The sequence below is a fragment of the Carex rostrata genome, chromosome 11 (assembly GCF_964058835.1).
Source record: "Carex rostrata chromosome 11, lpCarRost1.2, whole genome shotgun sequence".
NCBI classification, from domain to species: Eukaryota; Viridiplantae; Streptophyta; class Magnoliopsida; order Poales; family Cyperaceae; genus Carex; species Carex rostrata.
This window is the reverse complement of record NC_135928.1, coordinates 2,338,976-2,353,726: the sequence shown is the minus strand read 5'-3', so window position 1 is coordinate 2,353,726 and position 14,751 is coordinate 2,338,976. Positions and strand designations below refer to the sequence as shown.

Here is a 14,751-nt window from a genome sequence, read left to right as displayed (position 1 = left end):
TGGTTAAACTCAAATCAATCAATACAAAAACTTCAATTTACAACCAGTAATATAAATACCAACTTGATAATTATTTGCTAATATGTGTAATATACATTACTAGCTAATGTAATATTTCTTAACATTTAGGTTCCCTTAATTTGTCTAGTTTATGATTTTGAAACTAAATGAACTAAATAAACGGAAAAGCTGACCCAATATATGTATACTGAATATAATTTGGTTAAAATCAAATTAATGGAAATATTGCAACACTCCTATGTAACCAGACCTAGTAATATTATATTAATTAATGAGTGATGCTTCTATGGACATAAGGACCTATTTGTAAAATGAACATATTTTTATTTTCAAAGTTCAAAAAGTCGATCCGAACCATTCATCTTGTTCTCCATATTAATATATGCTTGGAGACCAAATTTTACATTTTTCTGAATTTTTTTACTATTTATTAAGATGGGTACAAAAAATATCAAATTCAGACCATTGAATTTTGTACCCATCTTAATAAATAGTAAAAAAATTCAGAAAAATGTAAACTTTGGTCTCCAAGCACGTATTAATATGGAGAACAAGATGAACGGTTCGAATCGACTGTTTGAACTTTGAAAATAAAAATATGTTATATTTTACGGATAGATTTTTATGTCCATAGAAGCCTTTGCCTTAATTAAAACATCATTAACGACACATCCACAAATTTAAAACATGTGGCCAGACAGTATATTACCATTACATATTTTTGGTTCACATATTATTAAAATCTTTACTCTTCAGCTGATAATTTTGTAACAATTGTATGATATAAGAGGGGCTTATTTAAAGAACCGTACAATCTTAATACAATTATTTATACATAGCAATACACCTCAGACAACTCATGAAATGTACGACGGTATCTAATGCATCGTCTACTTCCCTTTACCATTGTGCCCATATAATCCCTGGTATGAATTGTATATCAGGAAGGGCATTTTCGTCAAATCAAACCTCAACTTGTTTTTGCTCTTTTAAAAGCTAATAATCAGTGGTGACGCTAGAAGTTGATGATAGTCCCTAAAATGCCCAAGTCAAAGCATCTATAGTATGATGTTGATTCTTGATTTAATGTATAAATAGAAGGGCATATTGGGGATATCCCAGGAAAATTGATAATTTAATGAAGATTTTTTGGCAGAAAGGTATTAACGGACAAAGAAGCAATTGTACCAAAAATATATAACATGTTAGGAGAAGTGCAACACAGTCTAGCATAGAGCATGGAGAATAAAGTCCTTAATCATGCATTTTAATGATCTGTTCGCTTTAAATATTGTTTTCTAATTAGTCGCAAATAAAATTATATGGTTTTTATATCAACAGAAAACCCTTTTAGCTTGTAAATTGTTCAATAAAACCCTTTTTTGTGAATTTTCAATTTGGGCCAACTTTAACACGGTGTATTATTCACTTCAAAATAGAGGCCACCGTTGAGTCTTTCCATTTTAGGCCATTAACACGGTGTAAAGCCCAGCTACTTGGGGCTCGGATGACCATTCGATCAGAATCCTGACCAATTCAGAACCCATTAATATTCGTACAGATTGCGATCAAATGGTTCGGATCCAAACTCAAATTTTGAGTTATATAAGGAATCCGAATTAGTCTGCATAGAAGGGTGACAGTACAAAAATACGATGCACCAACCCGTTTCGGTTAAGTGGCTCACACAATATCATTCTGGTTTCTCAGATTATATATTGTGTTGAATCATCAACTGTCCAATGCTGATCTGACAATCCACAATTGATCTCCGAGTAATATCCTCAATTGATGCACTGATATAAAGCTCAAAACATATTGTAGCACAAACAACTACAGAAATATGAAAGGCACAATATAAATCAAAATCTACATACTAATTGCTCCATGACTGACCTCAAACTTAAATAACTATAAATAAAATAATTAAATAAACATGGGACATGGGGAATATTAATATGAAATGAAATGTAAGATGCTCATATCATATGTCCCGGTCCTTGTGGCACTCAGGAGGCAGGGCTGGGTAGCGGGATCGGTCGGTGCAGTAGTTATATATGGTATACTTGCTGTGAACCCATAGGAGTCTCCTGTATTGCCACCCATCTAAATCTTGGAAATCCTTCTGGTCCCACCACCGCATTCCCTGTACAATACAATAAAAATTAAATTTTAGTAATCAATTAATTCCCCCAATTAGTTTATCTAAATGCTTGGAAGTAAACTCCGTTGTACAGAAACTGTTCCATTGTCTCATTTTAACGAACTACTGTTAGGACTTGGCAGTACTTTACCTGTGTAGCACAAAATTTAGCCTCAACTGACGCCTCACAACCGTCAATGTGGAAGCCCCGGTAGGAGGCCACGAAGGGGGCCTTGGACCAATCAGTTTTCTCCAGGCCACCACGTGTGGCCCAGTCATCAGCATTCCAGAGGCTGGAGTACAGCTTCATTGGTTGATTGAATGGGTATCGCACCCCTAGTTCCTTGCTGTTCTTGAACATCCGTATTGGTACATCATCCACAAAAAACCTGAATTTTACAAAAAAAAAAAAAGATAATATAATTGTACATTGCACATTGAAATTTGAAAAGAGATTAAGGTCCAATAATCCTATTCACGCTTCAAGGTTTTATTTCTGGCCAAAAATTCTATAGGAATGCTTTTGGCTTGCTGGATTAGATACAAGTAGATAAAAACCAAGTGTAATAGTAGTCCTGTATCTGCTATGGTCCCTTATTGTTTCCTTATAGGAATTATATGTGATTTCAGATAAGATGACAGTGAAGATGCATATTTAATGCCACCAGTACTTTAAATGGTCAGAATTCCAGTAAGCACATTTAATTCGGAGAACAGGCAACGGGCCAATAGAAGCAGTTAATTATTGACAGTTCACAGGAAGGCAAAAGATTCCAATACAGCCCCTGCTCATATTAACTACAGCAGCATTGTAAAAAGGATTGCTGGTTTTTTTACATGTACAGTTTACTAATAGTTTCTACCTCTAAAAACCAACTTGAGTCTTTGGCTAAAACAAATAATTAATTTGGTCACAACAACATCCTATTAAATTTCAAATGGATTCTTCCAAGCCTTCTAACTGTTAATAAATGACACTTAGATATGTTATACTAGTGCGCTGCAAGGAAACTGACCGTTGTTTGAACAAAATTTATTCGATGTTACGAATTTTTTACGAACTTAAACAATATCAATTATTTAGATAATTTATCAGGAATTACTATTGGAATCAAGGAATACTTCAATATTTTTACTAGTCAATCAGATGCTGAGTTTAATATAACCAACCTCATTCCTTGGTCTCTATTATAGTCTTATTTTTAATAGAACAAACTTAATATGTCTAAAGTAAGTTCACAAACTAAGAGTAAAGATGAACGTACACAATTTGGTACATATTCCAGAGAATAGAGTAGGAGTGGTAATCTTTTGTTGGATCAAACCAGAGGTAGTGTCTCTGTTCTCTGTCTCCCTTTCCTCCGGTGAAGACATTGGTTTGCACGATGTAAGGCTGTCCAGTTCGGTTACCCAAGAACTCAAAATCTATCTCATCATGCTCTGAGTTTTGAGACGACAACTATCAAAATGAAAAAAAAAATGTTAAAATAAAAACAGGGATTACTGTAGACACCAACCAGACAGTTTAGATCATAAATTTTGGTACCAATCAGACAAAACAGGCATAAGATAAGAGTAAGAGGTCAGTTAATCCAAAACAAAACAGGCATAAGATTGGAGTAAGAGATCAGTTAATCCAGAGATTAACTTACTCCGTCTGTAGGGCTAGGGCCCACTTTAATAGGCCTAGATTCATTTTCCAACATTTTGCTCCTCAAGGCAAATTAATTTGAGCCATGACTTGAGGCTTGATCTACCAAAGGACATGTAAAATATGAATAGTAAAGTGGAATAAGCAACTTAATTTTCCTCATATTTATGTAGCAACCAAACATGATTCTAGTAACTAAGGTACCTATAAGCTGTAGTATTTTAAGTAGCATTTAAAACAGTAAGTAGGACTTGAACAAAAGGAGGTTGATATGGACATACATAAAAGGCAGTGACAGTGCCAGCTGAGTCTCCAGGAACCAGCTTTATTTGCATACTAAAATGTCCAAATAGATATGACCCCTTTGACTGAAATCCAGTTCCTAGGCAAATTTAGGAAAAAGAAAAAAAAGATAAGAAAACAAAATGTATCAGCAAAATTGCACAAGTACCCCTACTTGGAATTGGGTTTTGTCCCAAGGGCTTTTGACAAATTATACCAAAGTTGGGCTTAAACTATTCGATCTGCATTGAGTTGGGCTTAAACTATTCGATCTGCATTGAGATTGGTCTCGTGAATCAAAACCATAAATTTTGGCACCAATCAGACAGTTTAGATCCGATTTTGGATAAGACTATGTCAAAGGACCCCACCCATAAAAATAAACTATTGAAATTTAAAGAAGCAAAACTGCAATGGGCAAATGGAATTTTTTATTTTTTATTTTTTTTATTGTAGTTTGCAGTTACAGTGAGCAAAAAAGGTCAATAACCCTAATAAGTAATAACCGAATACATATACCGTAAAATCAAATGGACACATTATTTTGACATCCACCCAAAAGATTTTTGGCCCCCAATCCCATGATCTAAAAATGACAACACTAATCACCTAACAAGGGAACAAGACAGTCCAGAGAAAACAAAACAAGTAGAAGTAGTTGCATTCTCTTTCTAAAGTATTTTTTTTTTGTATTTTGTAAAATACCTGTCGATTTGTCAAGAACAAGTTGGATCTCATTGCCTCCATTGAAGTATCTAATGTGGTCATAAGCCCAAGTCGGTACATAGTTTTTACTAAATGGTACATCTATGGGTTTTCTTGGTGGGGTGGCATTTGTGCTAACAATGGCTAAACTGATCATAGATAGCCATAATAGACAGATGAAGCAAGAGAACGGAGGAGGAGAAGAGGCCATGGGAGAAGGCGGATGTACACTCTTCAGTGAGGCAGTGAAGTGTGGTACTGGGGACTTTATGTAGGCAGACAAACATTACTTTATGATAATGTTTACATATAGGGGCTTTAAAGTTCAAATTTTATGATAATTGGCCCATGCAGAAAAGTTTGATTCATATGGACTTCAGTCTAACTCCTCCAATAGACCAATATCCATAAAATCTCCTCATATCACAATAGATAATAATGATAAATAAATAAATAAATATATAAATTTGATAACATTTATTACATATATCTTAAAAAGAATAATTTTCTACATCCATAATTCAATGAATGAGCTAAACTCAAAATATTTTGTTTCAAAAAAAATATATTATTTGTTTGATGGAACTCGTGATGGACAGTAGATTATTGTGAGTATCAATATTACAATATTTATAGATTTTAAAATGAAAATGTCATATTTCACATTTTTTGGCAGCGTCCTTGTGATCAAAACATCAAGACAGACAATATATACAAGTCACTAAATCAGCGTGTAGGTCGGACGAATGAAGAAAATAACATACCAGGTGTTTTTACAAATCAGAAACTTATGGGGACGTATATGAAAACAAACATAATAATAATATGAATATACTGATACCTATGGGCTATGGGCCATGTGTATTTAAATGTGTCTGTTTTTTTAATAAAGCTGTGACATGACCACTGGGTTCTGTGAGTTTTTGTTTTGTTCCTCGGAGAAAGATAGAAAGAGTATCATGAGGGGCACAGCTCTTGGCTTGTGTATCTGGCTTCCGTTGGTTGGTTCCTTTTGTCCGCCTCTTCTCCATTAAATCATAACACTGGAGGTGTGAGGTTGTGAAAAGTGTCCTAAAATAGATTATTGTTTTTACTAGTGTTGTAAATAACGGTATGCGGTCGTTGGATAGACAAAGTATCGTCAAGCGATTAATCAGAAATAATTGATTATATTTGGAAGTAATTGTCTGATTATTTGAAAAAATCCACAACAATTTGATCACCGCCAATGACTAATCTACCGATCAATCTGCCTAAACGGACGTTCTTTACAACACCAGTTCTTACTACTACATTGTGATTGTGCTTTGTAAAAACAACTATTTATTTAGTTATAATAAATTATTACTATACATTATAGTTTGGTTGCATTTAATTAACAAGTTGCAAATTATAAATTCCGGTGTCATACACTGTGTTATTACTACTAGAACTGATTATTGAGTTACATGTGAAAAAATAACCGTTCATTTAGTTATAATATCTTATTACTACATCGTTCTTGTAATCAAATTATAGTTATAATAAACCAATGAATTGCAACCAAAAATTAATTGCAAATATATTACAACAAAATACTTTACAGCCACTAGTAACTAATAGTTGAATTCATATCATCTAAGGTAACAAAATATTTTTGTTTGGATCCAGACCATACAAACAGAATCTGTACGAATATTAAAGAAGTCATGTGCGTTTCATCTCAGACCAAATTAGTTTGAATTCTGAATTCTAATCGGACGGTTCAAATCTAATTAAACAAAAGTATTTTGATACCTCAGAGGACATGGATTCCAAATACTTTTCGTTGCAAAATTATTTTAATGCAATAAGAAAAGTTAATTACGGAAGCTTGTAAGTGATATAGTTTCTTGTTCTAAACAATAACTATTAATATAATAAAAGGAGCCATTGAGAGAAAGAAGAATGAGAAATGCTCAAGGACTAGATCTTACTTAAGCAAGCTAAACAAATCTGATCCAGCACAGAAAATATCAACTATAACAGTAACACTTAAGTGATCTCTCCAGTTTGGTGCAATGGATATAGAACCGAATTTTCATGTGCGTACTTAACACAGCTTGGTTATTGACGAATCTGTTACAAGTATATATTAAAAATAAATAAGAAACTATGGAATGTTATGGAATGCCATGTTACCGTGAATAAAAACAATTTTTTGGCTATCCAAGAAATTTCGGTGCGAGGAGGAGACAGATATGCGATATGCGTATGTCCTGGCATCAGTTTCGGCCTTTTTGGAACTTACTAATAAACAATGCATGGATAGAGGAGGACATAGGAAGCTGATACCCGGTTGGTTAACGAGTCCTAATAAAATATAGAGATTAACAGGTGCGGTTCCAGCCATCTTCGTAACAATTATTACTATTGATGGACTTGTAGGCCCCACTTAACACGACAAGGTGATCCTTATCCTCTCCAGTGTTGTTATTTGCTGGAGGCTTAGACTCCGTTTCGGAAATTGGATAAATAGCGGTAGAAAATCAAGATATTCACAAAAAATTGTATATCTTTTTAAAGAATTGTTGTAAATAATATTTTTTATTAATAATTATTGGTAAAGATAGTTTCTACATGAAAAGAGTCTTAAGCCTTATTTTAAAAAAAAAAGAATTATTGATAAAGATATACATTTAATTTAGGAAGACTTGTTATAGAATGTTATAGAAAGTAATTTAATTTTTTTCAGCAGTCCAACTTTCTCATTGAACTACCTGATGCAAAGAAAAAATATATATTCGGCTGGTTCGCTCAGAAACATCTGACTCGGAGGAGAACGATGAAACAAACATCACAAAAAAAAAATAGCGAGAAAATATGTTCTGTCAAAAAAAAAAAAAAACAATAGTATTGACCTCGTAACAGGCACTGAAATTTTTTTAGCCCGACTTTAGATTAACTCAAAATTTAAGATATTTTCGTTCAAGTGCAACACATACAACACTGAGAGAGAAATTAAACATTAATTACTTCTATATATTAATTAGATTTGCTACCTCTAATTTCTTATCTGCTTATCTCTGTTTCATTGTTTAACTTTTTTCACAGCAGCCTATTTAATAAAAAAATTAATTCTAATTTGATTTGTGCGCAGAGTGCGATTCGAAAAAAAAAAAATCGTTAGACGGAACTCATCTAAAGTAAAAAAAGAATACATCTAGAGCAATTTTGCTCTTAATTTCAAACATTGTGATTTGAAAAAAATAATAAAAAAAAGTAGATGGCTCAGGAGGAGGGAAAGGCGGTAGGGGAGGCACGAATCGGCAGGCAACGGAGGCGTGAAGAAAATTATTGAAGCGATTTGAACACTAACCCAAACCTGATTTGTTCAGAAAATACAAATCAGCAATGGAAGTAAAACTCAAATCCGATATTTGTCCATTCGTGACTGAGTGCGAGGCTGGCGAATCCGTATCCTCTCAGGTATTGCAGAGGATCACTCTCACTTTATGGTTTCAGATTCAATTTCAACCGGTTTGGTATTCGGGCTGCAAATGGGGGCAGTATTTTTGTGCTTTGAAATTCGTGCCAAGTTAAAAAGAACGGTTCAGATCTAGTAATTGTAAAAGATTCCCTTATCAGGTATTGGAGAGGATGTGAATTCGACGTACTTTTGTATTTGTTCTGAAAACTGAGCATGTGCGGCGATGAACTGTTACACAGTACACCTTATTCCCATTCTTGATTTTAGAAAACCAAATTCGTACTTCAGATCGCCAAGGTGCTCTATTGAGGTAAGTTGAATTCGTTCCTCTGCATTAACTCAAAAGGGAATCTTTTGAGTTAATGAATGTTGAACATCCGATCTGTTTAAAGATTCGTGTAGACTAGATCCACACTAATATTAAAGGGCCCCTCATATCATAAGCAGCGGCCGGATTGACTCCCTTTAAAATCAGACGGTTGAGATCTATTAACTCAAAAGATTCCATTTTGAGTTAATGCAGAGGATACGCATTCGAGGTAGGTTTCTGTTGGATTAGACGTTTGCTAAACCCCTAACGGGTTCAGCCCGTTTTGCCCGGTCCGTACCCGTTACCCGAGCTACCCGTACCCGTTGCCCGGGTACAAACGGGTAGACGGGTACGGGTAATAAACGGACCGGACAACCTAATTTGAAAAAAAACCCGTTATACCCGTACCCGTCTACCCGCCTACCCGTACCCGCCTACCCGTACCCATCTACCCGCATACCCGTACCCGCCTACCCGTACCCATCTACCCGCATACCCGTACCCGTTACCCGTACCCGACCCGTTTCACTTCAAAAAAATTTGAATTTTTTGAAAAAAACAGAAAAAAAAAGGGAAAAAACAGAAAAAAAAAAAAAAAAAAAACCGGGCGGACCGGACCCGTACCCGGATACCCGGATCCGTACCCGCGGTACCCGTACCCGTCAACCCGCAACGGGTACGGGTAATAAACGGACCGGATAGAGGTTTTGGAAAAATTACCCGTCTACCCGTTACGGGTTTTACCCGTACCCGACCTACCCCTTTACCCGTCCTACCCGTTACCCCTAACGGGTAACCCGGAACGGGTCACGGGTAACCCGTTAGCAAATGTCTATGTTGGATGAGATCAATGAATCGACCAAAGCATGTGCGTGGCAGAGAACCTGATACGGAGAGATCCATTGATTCCACTTCTGGAACTCATATTACATGAAGCAACATAATATTTCTGTTTAGACTCCAACCGTCCGATCAGAATTCTTATAAATATTAAAGAAGATCCGAATAAAAACAGAAATATTTTGTTACCTCATAGATATGAACTCCTGCGGTGAGTGTATCCGCAATGTTTGGCGAGTTATTTAATTATTTCCTAATATATATCTTACAAATGTCCTTTTTTTTACATAGAATTTAGTTTTATGTTATTTTATTATTTGAGTCTTGTTTTAGATACGTAACGTACCATGACATTATCTGACAAATATATAGTGATTTAATCACGTTATATGATAAAGAAAAATATATACTAATAGAATAAATGTTACGATATGTAAAAAATGACAGAGGAAATCGTTACACATAACAATACATACGTTTGGTCACTTATGAAAAAAAATCACCGACGTAATTTGTATGAAATGGTAGAGAAAATGTTCTTTACACTTAATGGCACATAATTTAGTCACGACATGTCGGTTTGTCCCGTAATTAAATGTAATGCGACAGTTACATGTAATGGCACATAACTTTCTTTACATTTAACTACCTTTATGGGTAATTGTTGAGATGGACAAAATACGCAGAACTTTCTTTTGGCACGGCTCAGCTCAAAGAACCGGGAAATTTAATCTAGCTAATTGGGAGCTCATATGTAGACCAAAGAAAGTTGGAGGATTGGGCATTAGAGATTTAAAGACCGTAAATCTTTCGTTGCAAGCTAAGTGGTTGTGGCAATGGTTCCAACCAACCGTCTACCTATGGAAGCAAGCATTTTTGTCTACTGGTACTTCCCTCACTGATGGCAATCTTTTGCAAACAACACCATTCATGCGAGGATTGAGGCGCATTCTAACAGTATTCCTTTCAAATGTTACAAGCACTACAAGCACTACAAGTGATGCTCACAGTATTCCAAAGACTCTCTGGCTTATCAGTAAACTTATCCAAGTCAGAATTAGTAGTCTCAAATGGAACGGAAGCGACGAATCAAGAGCTTGCAAATGTAATAGGTTGTAAACTTGGAACTTTCCCATTCACATACTTGGGCCTCCCGTTATCAAATTCGAGATTGCCAAAAACAACATTTCTACCATTACTGCATAGAATGAACAAGCGACTCGCCGGATGGGCGGCAGCGCACCTATCCATAGCAGGTCGGATGGTACTATTGAATTCAGTATTATCATCTCTACCTACCTATTTTATGTCATGCCTCAAGTTGCCAAGTTGGGTAATACAAAAAATTGACAAAATTAGAAGATCTTTTTTATGGCAAGGGGTATCTCCTCAAACCAAAAAAATACATCTTGCTAATTGGGAATTGGCTTGTACACCGAAAAAATTAGGAGGAATGGGCATAATGGATTTAACCATCTTCAATCAGGCGCTCTTGATTAAATGGTATTGGCTATGGAAAAAACCTGAAATTTCTTTGTGGAAACCTTTGCTGCAACAGAACCTTGACTCAACTGGTATGCTACCAGAATCTCCCATATTCACAACTGCAATAAAACCCGCAATCCAATTCTGTCAGTGCTTCTTTACACACATACCAGGAAATGGTCAACAAATAATGCTTTGGAACAATAATTGGGGAAATGGCTTACTCAGAGATGATCTCCTAAACCTATTCTCGCATGCAATCAATGAAAATATCACATTAAAAGAAGCTGCCACAACCCCAATTCAGTCACTGTTCAGACAACCTTTGACTTTAGAAGCTCTCAGTGAAATACAAACCTTACAACAGATGCTTCATGCTATCCTCTTATCTTCAGATGCACAAGATGATATCTCTTGGAAAGGAACAAGCAATGGAAAATACACGGTAAAAAGTTCATACTTGCTGATGAAGAATACACCTAGAATACAACACAAGGTGCATAGAGTGTGGGCTTTGAAGGTGCCACCAAGGGTGAAAGTCTTTGGTTGGCTCATGTTGCGTAATCGACTACTGACAATTGATAATCTACACCAAAGGGGACTGACAATCCCAAACAGATGTGTGCTATGCAAATCCAACCTAGAGACAATTCACCACTTGTTTAATGCATGTCCTTACTCCCTTGCATTATTCAATAAGCTAGAAATGGGGAAACCAAGTATGATAGCAGGAAAATCAACCTTTTCGGCTTCAAGAACAGCATCCATCCTCTCCACAAGGGCTTCAAAAGAATACAAGACGACCACCTTAATTGCTCAATTCATCATATGGAGAGAAAGATGTGCAAGGACGTTTGGAGAAGTGAACAAAGACATAACAGAATTGATGCAAGAGATCGACATGCAATTGCATTTCATAACAAAATGATGAAATAATCGACTACTGTTCAGCAGTACGTCAAATTGTGAAGCTACTGTTTTCCTTTCCTTTACTGTTTTAACTTAGTTTTGTTTAATTTCACTTTCTTATTTAGCTCAATCATCTTGAGCAAATTGTAATTTTATTTCTAGGAGTTACATCTCCAATGTAACTCAAACTTCAATGAATCAAATACGGGCTAGACCCATATTTTCTTCAAAAAAAAATGTTACATTTCATCCTGGAAATGACCATGTAATTTTGTTCTGGCATCACAATTGGGGACATGGTATTTTGAAACACTCATATCCTAATCTCTACTCTTTCTCACTCTGCCAAGATGCGACCCTACAGCAAGCTCTCTCTCAAGATAATTGGTATCTTAATATAAGGTCGAATTTGTCCCTTGAAGCCGAGCAAGAGCAAAATTCTTTGTTACATCTTTTTTCTCATGGGGCCTTTGTTCTTAACTCATTAGCTGACATGATCACTTGGAACCTCAATTCCAACGGATTATTTACTTCTAATTCTCTTTACAATTTCATTAAGGAAGGAGTTTGCCCATGCATAGAGATAAAAAATATTTGGAAGGTGAGAATACCACCTAGGATGCAAATCTTTGCTTGGCTGACAATTCAAAATAAAATTCTAACAACCGACAACTTGATGAAACGAGGGTGGTCCCTTCCAAGCATCTGCTACCTCTGCAAACAAAGTGTAGAGACGGTGTCACACTTATTTAATGAATGCCCCTTCTCCTTATCTCTCTACCAATCCTTACAAACTGCGATTTTACCATTGCTCTCACACAGATATGGTGAAATGATAAATGCAACACCATTGTGTGCTATTCTTCAAAATAAGTACCCTATGCAGTTGAGAAGAGTCTTCATGATTGCCATCTTTATATTATGGAGAGAGCGATGCAATCGAATCTTTAGAGACAAATTTTGCCCTATTTTTCAGTTGGTTGGTCAAGTGGTACAAGAAATGTAATTTTTATTTTATCTTTGCTCAATACTCATTGAGCAATTTCTTGCTTTTTGACTCTTTTGATTGTATCTATATTTAATTTATCAATAAAATATAAGATTAGGGGCTTGACCCCTATCTTATTTCAAAAAAAAAAAAAATTTAAAATGAAGAAAAATGTTGAGGATTGTTTTTGTTCTATTAAAAAATATATTAACTTTATTAATCAGAATTTTGAATTGTTTATTAAAAGAATTGAGAAATGTTGACAATTGAGGAAAAAGTTGGAAAATTATCTTAAAATTTAAAGAAAAAATAACTTTTTTTTGTTGAGCTGAAAAATCAAATTGAATTTTTTTAGATATTTCAGAGGACACGGACTCGAAGGAAGATGGATCTGTACAAATTTGTCGGGTGCACATGCAGTCGATAGTTATACACGAAATCCCCCCGTATGAAAACAAATCTGCTGAAATCCCCTAGGATTTCAACAACCTGAATTTCTCATTTCAACGGTCTATATGTTTCAATATATATTTTGAGATTTGTGCATAAAAAGTTTCTGCTTTGAGATTCGTGTATACAAAATTTAGACGGCTGAATTTAGTATTTCAGGTCCCTGAAATCCCTTTGGGATTTCAGCAGATTTGATTCCCCCCCCCCGTATAGACAGACTGCTTTGGAAGAAAAATAATGTCAGGCTGTGTAGCAAATATTATGGTCATTAGGGGTGTCAATGACACCCGTTTACCCGTTTACCCTACCCGTATCGTATTCGATAAGACGGGTATGGGTAAGGTTTTTATTTCGTTAGTTTATTGGGTATGGGTATGGGTAAAGATTTTTTTTCGTTAGATAAACGGGTATGGGTACGGGTAAAGGTTATTTCGTACCTGTTGGGTAATGGGTAATTATATGAAATATATTATATATAAATATATCAATATTATATCCAATTTATTTATTTTTCTTCTTTTCATATTGTTGTATGCCTGTATCAACGCTAGAGACATATATATCAACGAATTCATTTCCTTGTTTTCTTCCTTATTCATCGTTATTGCCTTTTTCTCAATTTTACAAATGAAAATATTCCATGTTTCAAAAAAAAATATATCCTCACCTTATTTTCTGGCAATAATGTATTGTTTGGTCTAAATAAGTAATCAATTAATGTCAGCTCAGGTGTTAGCGTCTGAATTTTGCATTACATGTCAGCTTTCTCAAGGTTATACTATAAATATATATATTTAATAATTGAATGAGATGAAATGAAATGTTAGAAGAAAGAATGTAACAAATGACAAAATTGACCATATGCTGTCCGATACATTATATTGGTATTTTCGTTATTCGCCCACTACCGTTTCGTTACCCGTTAATCATAACGGGTATGGGTAGGATAGGGTAAGACAAATTCTTAACGGGTATGGGTAGGGTATGGGTAAGGTCAATTCTTAGTGGGTATGGGGATGAAAATGGTTCCACCCTCCCCGTATCGTACCCATTGACACCCCTAATGGTCATATCTAGTAATTTAGATATTGACTTCTAAATCGTTCACTGACATTAGGTTAGACTGGAACATTAAACACCGCGTTCAAATAAATTTAAGCGGAATTAAATAGTCAAGTTATGCAACATGAATGTTAACTTATAAATGCAGCATTATACATGCAATGAATTTAGAACAAATCTGGCATGGCCGAAACAAAGCTAGATTTCATACGGAGACAAGCTGATGTAGTGGGGTTTTATTGGGCTTTTTTTCATGTCTTATTAGTTCTTTGGGCTGAACAAATGTAGTGGGCTAACTAAATTGTTAACTGGAGACGCTTAAGTTAAGTAGGGGTCACCAAAAAAAAGAAGCTCGTCGATTATAATTCCGCTTCGATTTTCAGAGGCATGATTTAAGGATATTGTTCCTGTATTATAACCAAATTGCAAATAAACACAACAAATGAGAAGTAGAAAT

General features: G+C 35.2%; 1 protein-coding gene across 1 annotated transcript; it reads right to left on the bottom strand.

Moving 5' to 3' along the window:
- Nucleotides 1-1,772: 1,772 nt before the first annotated feature.
- Nucleotides 1,773-5,028, bottom strand: LOC144562224 (xyloglucan endotransglucosylase protein 2-like). The gene is made up of 5 exons (XM_078311407.1): nt 4,803-5,028; nt 4,097-4,197; nt 3,430-3,623; nt 2,316-2,553; nt 1,773-2,167 (listed from the first exon to the last, which is right to left on the bottom strand). Exons 1-5 carry the CDS (start codon nt 5,011-5,013, stop codon nt 2,006-2,008), a joined length of 906 nt encoding a protein of 301 aa, XP_078167533.1. The 5' UTR covers nt 5,014-5,028; the 3' UTR covers nt 1,773-2,005.
- Between the last annotated feature and the right edge of the window lie 9,723 nt (nt 5,029-14,751).